This window comes from Molothrus ater, chromosome 17 (assembly GCF_012460135.2).
Source record: "Molothrus ater isolate BHLD 08-10-18 breed brown headed cowbird chromosome 17, BPBGC_Mater_1.1, whole genome shotgun sequence".
NCBI lineage: Eukaryota > Metazoa > Chordata > Aves > Passeriformes > Icteridae > Molothrus > Molothrus ater.
In genome coordinates this window covers 10,365,201-10,371,901 of record NC_050494.2, presented here as the reverse complement: position 1 = coordinate 10,371,901, position 6,701 = coordinate 10,365,201, and the positions used below count along the sequence as shown (strand labels likewise).

Genomic DNA, 6,701 nt, shown 5'->3' with positions numbered 1-6,701 from the left:
AAAGGACAGCCTTTTTTTGCCCTTTTTTTGCTCCTCCCCTGAGTCCCTGTGTCCTCTGTGCAGAGACCCACGAGCAGTGCCAGGGGAGCACTTCTGGCAGGGCTGGGCCTGTTGGGCACCTCGAGCAGGGCTGATGTTGTCAGAGCTGTCACATTTGTGCCAGGGTGACAGGAGCAGCAGTGACCTCCTAACCCAGGCTCTGATCACAACAGGCTCACAGCTGAGACCACTGAAACAGCTTTTTAGCACTGTGCAGTTCATTGGAAGAATGTCAAGGCTTAAAAAGAAAAATCAGTATTATGAGACATCGACAAGCTCCTACCAAGCCCCCAGGTGTTTTCAGGAGTTTCAGGCTCTTGTGTGAGCAGCAGAATTTTGGCTGAAGACACTAAAATAGCCCCAGCTAAATCAGATGTCTTTAGGATGCCACTGCCAAGTCCTCGTAAGTAACAGCAAAGAATTTCACGACTTGGTGCAATGTAACCATGTAAGGGCAACTCTGTCCATCTTGTACAGTAGAGTACAGTTCATTCCCTTTCATGGCCCTCAAACATCTGAACTATTCCTGTTCCAGGAAAACAAAGAACATTTTACATCACAATACTAGAAAATGCAACTGAAAGTGGATTTTTGAAGGGACACACGTTCCCCCTTGACAGGATTCTGCAGGGATTTTGGTAGGACTCACGTGCAATGGTGCTGGTGATGATGGTGTGAACTTCAGGAAACCTTTAGCACAGCACTAATCCATTCCCAACTGAACTGCTTCAGCATATGGCACCATTAACATTTCATATTTTGACAAAAAAAAAATTAATGACAGAACGATTTGCTTCAATTTTTTCTAAAACTCCAAAAACCAAATGGCAACAATCAGTGTTACAAAGCACAGAACATTTTAAATTACAACATAATCCTTAAATTCTCAAACCAGAAGTGTAATTTTGGGTCAGCTGTATACTAATGGGGTTGTACTGCTTAAAAAGACATCTGAGAGACCTCAAGTTCATCTTGAACTTTTAAGCTGTCAGTTCACTCTGCCTTATGGAGGAATTCCACTGAAATCCACATGGATGAACAGAGTCTCAGGGGATTAGGAACAAGTCAACAATATTTAAACTCTTTGGTAAACCAGGCATTTATCAGCAGCAAACAGTTAAGGGTTTTATTTAAAGTTCTACCCTAATGCCAAGGCAGAAGCAGCTAATTTAAGAGATGTCAGAAAAAAATATCAAGTCCAATTAAAACTTATCTCCTCTTACTGTGTACAAAGGAAAGTAATAAGGATTGGACATAGGCCAAACTGAAACCTTTCCAGTTTGAAGACTGTATTTTTCTTTCCAGAAAATGTTTTCACAGATTTATCTCCTGGAAAAATGGATTATTTCTAGGAGAATCACAACATTGTCATATCTCCTCCCCCTTTTTTTAATGCATCTTTCATGGTTAACTTAGATGTCAAAAGAAAATAGCTCAAAAATAAAGTATGGAATAACTTCCCTCTCTGTTTTAATATTTAAAAGGTTTCTCTTATGTGCTTTGTGTATTAATTTCAACATGAATTCAACATGAATCAATTTTTTAGGCCTTTTTTTGGCTTGAATTCCTCCCTACTTGCAACACATGTTTTAAGAGTTCTATCAGCTCAGAGTAGTAGTAAATTCAAGTGTTATCAGTGGGAAGGGAGACTGTGCAGCCAAAGAAGTTTCAGGCTATGGCTCTGCTAAAAAGGGCTCTGAGCCTGTTGAGTTCTGATTCTCTGCTGTAACTGCTCCTGGAATAAAGGTTTAGTTATGGACTTCATTGTATCTATACAGTAGCTTACACTCTAAATCCTAATTTATTATTTGCAAAAAAATCTTATTAAAATTACTAAAAAGACCTCACACCACACTGTAACTCCACATTAACATGGCCTGATTTGCTCTGCCAATATTCAGTAGGTATCCATGGTGCCAAACCAGAACCTTCCAAACAAATATGCTGCACTTTGTCATGTCTGACAAGAAACACACAGATAAGGAGAAAGATAGCACACGTGGGCAGTTCAGCCATTTTCCTCAGTCCAGAGGGAACAGCATCCCTGCTCCAGGCTGTCCTGAGCCTCAGCTCCATGTGCAGCCACAGTAACTGGCAAACAAGTCAGAAATAAAGCACATGGTAACCTCTCTCAATGGTGACAGCTTGCAGCATAAACAGGAAAGCATCACCAAACAGCCTCTGTCACTTGGAACAGCTCTGGGAGGGTCTGTGCAGAGATCTGAGGGTGGAAAGTGCAGATGTTAACCCAGAGGTGACCACAGGCAGGGAAGTGTAATCTGGATTAACCTCTGAGCAATGGGCAGATCAGGATACACCACCAGGACAGGCCCTGTGTATTGTGGGTATTGTGGAACTGGTAAAATGCAGCTGACAGGGGAAATTTACCCTGTTACCTTATTTTATAACCCAAACCCATATATGACATTTATTTCAGTGATAATCACAAAGTGACAAATAAACCTGCTGTGTGCAAAAAAAATCTACCAACACAAAAGCAGCACCTGAAGAAAGGACAGACCCTTTCTTGAATCCTAACAAGAGAATTCTCTCAGTTTTTCCAGTGGAAAAGCAGCAAGCTCAGTTAGATTGCTACACTGCAAGTGTTCTGTTACAGATGCAAACTTATTAAATCTGGAAAAGAACAATGACAGTGAAGCCAAGAACAAAGTGGAAATCCTTGACTCTGGCACTGCTTTTCAAGCTGATTTAAGAATTCACAGTGAGAATCTGTATATTTTTAAGACACATTTCCAAGTCTTTCAAGACTAACTATAATAAACCCACTCATCTTTATGACTTGTACAAAAGACACAGCACAATGTAGTTTTGAACTGTTTATTTCACATGTTCCATCCTGGAGTTTCTTCAGTTAAAAGTTCCTACAAGAAAATGAAATAAACATTGTTACAAATGAGTTTGTACTCAAGTAAATATCTCTGACCTACTGTGTAATCATCCTATAAATACAATGTACAGATTGTCCTCCTAAAAGCTGGATTTGGGAATGCAAGTTCCCCCTGCAGGAGTTAGAGGGTAAGATAAACATACGTACTTGGACACAATTCCATCATTTTTTGCCAGACGCAAAATGGAGTCATCTGATTCACCCTGTAAAGAGAGAAAAGGAAATATTCTCAAAGGAAATATTCTCAAGTGCCCAGATAATTACTGACACATGTGGAAGGAAGAGAGGCAGCTGCAGCAGTTAGTGCAGACTAGTGTTTTCAAAATAAACTGTTTACTTTTTTGTCATCCTTAAGGGTAAGGAATTGCTCTTACTGCATAAAAATATGCATTTGGATGAACAACAAATTTATGGGCAAGTGGACTTGTGATGAACTCCTCATTTTAAAGTCAAGATAGTATCATCTCCAGTAATTATAAACAGATAAAAGCCAGAATTAGTACCTTGATACACATTCTTAAAAGAAAATCATTGGCATACTTTACTTTAAAAAAACAACAAACATCTCCAAAAGAAATTGATTATACCAAGCAATCCAAGGCCCTGGCACAGGGTGCCCATTGAAGCTGTGGCTGCCCAGCTCCTGTAAATTTCCAAGGCCAGGCTGGACAGGGCTTGAAGCAACCTGGGACAGTGGAAGGTGTCCCTGCCCCCGGGAGGGGTGGAATGAGATCATCCTTAAGGTCCCTCCAAACCAAACCTTTGGTGATTCTGTGAATTTGTTCACGTGTTTACTCTGCCCCAAAAAGCCCTGTGGAAACACACTTCCCACAGTGTTTTCAGGGCCAGACACACAGCTAATTACTGACTAATGATCAGCAGCACAGCAGCTCTGCAGGTCAGCAAGGCACTCACCATTCTCCGGATGGGGCCGCAGATGGCGTAAGTCTTGAACTGGCCGTTCACCCTGCCTGTCACCTTGTCCACCTGCAATCACAGAAAAGTTTTACACTCTCACAGCACACTTGACAAGCACCCCAAAGTTAAAAACTGCAGAAAAATACTTGCAGCGTTGAGAAAATAAACCACAAAACCTCAAGGCAAACACTGGAGTTAGAAAGTCAACTACAATGATCTTTGCACAGCAAATTTGTAGCTACATAGTGCAGCCATTAAATTTAGTGGATCACACAGATTGACAAGAAGTGGTAGCTAAAAGAAAAAATATTTGAGTTCTGAACAAATGGAAAAGCTCTGTGTAAAGTAGATTTTCCTGCCTTTATTCTTTTTTGTTTGTTTGTTTCTTTGAACTGAGGTCATATAATGGAAAATTGAACTTTTTGAAGAGGGAAAGGGACAGAGTTGTTACATGGGTAGGAAAATGTCCAAGCTGAGAGACAAACTGTCTCACTTTATCAAGCTGCTGAGACATTTAAGAGGAAAAAGACTAAAACATATAAATCATGGATTTAAACACTGTAGTGAACCCTGTAATACCAGGTGGGTTCATTTCCATGTTCTGCTAATCTCTGATACTTGAAAACAAAGAATAGGGATCAGAAGGGAATAGAGATCATTCACTGAAGGAGTGAAACATGGTGAACAAGAGAAGTACTTGACTTAACAATTGCAGGAAATCAGGCTGATTTTTTAAAGGTTTCTTTCTTTTTGGATGAGATAATTCAGGGGACTCAGATTTTTAAAAGATGTGGGGATGTGGTCTCCCATTCAAGAACCAAATCAAGCTCTGTAGCTCATAAGCTACAGGAACATTGTGTCCAAAAAAATCCTGAAACCTGAATTTAATAAACAATTGGGGAAAAAAAACCCCAAATCATGCTACAAGGAGCTCAAATTAATTGGAACCCACATGTATTAACCGGGAACCTGCAGAAGTCAAGGTCTGTTGTGACTTTCTTTACTGAATTACTGAAGATACATCACAAGCTGTTTAATTCTGTAGCTTTTATCAGAAGTTTAAAGGTTTAGCTCTCCCATCACATGTCCTGTGGATAAACTTACCTCAGAAATGTTTATCTGAATAGAAGCATGATCCTTAGCACCAATGATTCGGTTGCTAGCAGAGCTGAGGAATGAAGCAGGACAGATTTAAACAAAAGGAAACAGGCAGTGACAATGACAAAGAAAGCTACTAGAGCCAATTCTACAGGCAAATTAATGCAAAAGTAAGTCAAAGTAATTAATAAGATTAGTTCCTATGCCGTTTTTGCTGAAAGACACTACAGCTGTCAAAGACACTCAGGATGGAAATGCTCAGGGATCACAGGCTGTAAACCATATTGGACTTAATCTAATAAAATTCATACAAGTGGCTTATTTTTAGTGACTTTTTAAACTGCCAGCAAACTGATTTTTTTTCTCCCCCTACAGATATTCACTGCTACAAAAAGCCCCTCTGCACAGGTGAGGGCTCTAGGGATGTTTTTGGGATGGATTTTGGGGGCCCCTCCAGCCCTGCCTGGCTCCTGGGTCCCTGCTCACCATTTCCGAGGGACATAAAGGTCCACGAACTCCCCAGCGTCGTTCTGCATCTCGCCCTGTTCCTGCTGAGGCACTGAGCAGAGACACCTGCCAGAATCATGGAATATCGCCGTTTGGAAGGGACCCACAAGGATCATGGAGTCCAAGGCCTGGCCTTGCACAGACCCCCCAACAACCCCACCCCGGTCATCCCTGGCAGCGCTGCCCAAACGCCCCTGGAGCTCTGGGGCTGTGCCCATCCCCCGGGACACTGCCTGGTTCTGGGGAAAAACCTTTTCCCAAAACCCACCCTCACGCTCCCTGACTCAGCTCCAGCCTCTCCCTTGAGTCGCATCGGTGACCACAGCGACCGGAGCCGTGAGGTGATGCTGGAGCCCGACCGGGCCCACGGGCTGCAGCCGAACCTCTCGGGCAGAACCGCCCCCGCCCTCAGCATCGCTCCCGGCCCCCATCGCTCCCACCGGCCCCGCTGCCCCGGCCCCCATCGCTCCCGCTGCCCTGACCCCCATGGTTCCGCCCGGCCCCGCCGCCTTCCCCGGCCCCGCCGCCATCGCTCCCACCTCGCGCGCGGCCGGGCGGAAAGGAAGGGGCAGGGCCGGACACGGAATTACGTCACAGCGCCGCGAGCGCTTCCTGCACGGCCGCGTGACGTCACGGCTCGGCCCAGCCCCGCCGGGGATCGGGAACGGGGCCGGGCCCGGCCCGGCTCGGCCTGGCCCTTCAGGGCCGTGGCGCTCGTACCCTGCCCTTCAGGGCCGTGGCGCTCGTACCCCTGCCCCCAGGACTGCCCCTCATTGGGGGCTGCTCACCTGAGCGGGCCCCTCAGGTGCCATTCCGAATGCAGCCGCTCCCGGTGCCGCTCCCTGGGCAGGCGGTTGGACGGGATGGGCTCCGGAGGTGCCTGCTGTGCTGAACCCCTGTGGGATTCTGTGAGCAGAGCAGCCCGGAACCCCCGCGGAAACCAACAAAGCGTTCCGAGCTACAGGGAGGGCCCGTGGAGGTCCCAGCGAGGATGAGGGGTCTGGAGTTTCTCTCTCAGGAGGACTCTGGAGGAGCTGCTCAATCCCTACAAATATCTCAGGAGAAGGGACTCTAGAGGAGCTGGGCCTGAGAGAGGCTCCTCAGTCCGTACCAGTATCTCCAAGGAGTGGCAGAAAATGTTGCCGGACTCTTTGTAGCAGTGCCCAGCAATCGGACAAGGAGAAATGGCCATAAACGAAAACACAAAAAATCCCACCTGAACCTGAGGAAG

General features: G+C 45.1%; 1 protein-coding gene across 1 annotated transcript; it reads right to left on the bottom strand.

The window, feature by feature from the left end:
- Positions 1-2,863: 2,863 nt before the first annotated feature.
- RPS21 (ribosomal protein S21) lies at positions 2,864-6,054 on the bottom strand. Its single transcript, XM_036395603.2, has 6 exons — positions 6,010-6,054; positions 5,450-5,536; positions 4,970-5,033; positions 3,863-3,934; positions 3,095-3,150; positions 2,864-2,921 (listed from the first exon to the last, which is right to left on the bottom strand). Exons 2-6 carry the CDS (start codon positions 5,497-5,499, stop codon positions 2,912-2,914), a joined length of 252 nt encoding a protein of 83 aa, XP_036251496.1. The 5' UTR covers positions 5,500-5,536; positions 6,010-6,054; the 3' UTR covers positions 2,864-2,911.
- Between the last annotated feature and the right edge of the window lie 647 nt (positions 6,055-6,701).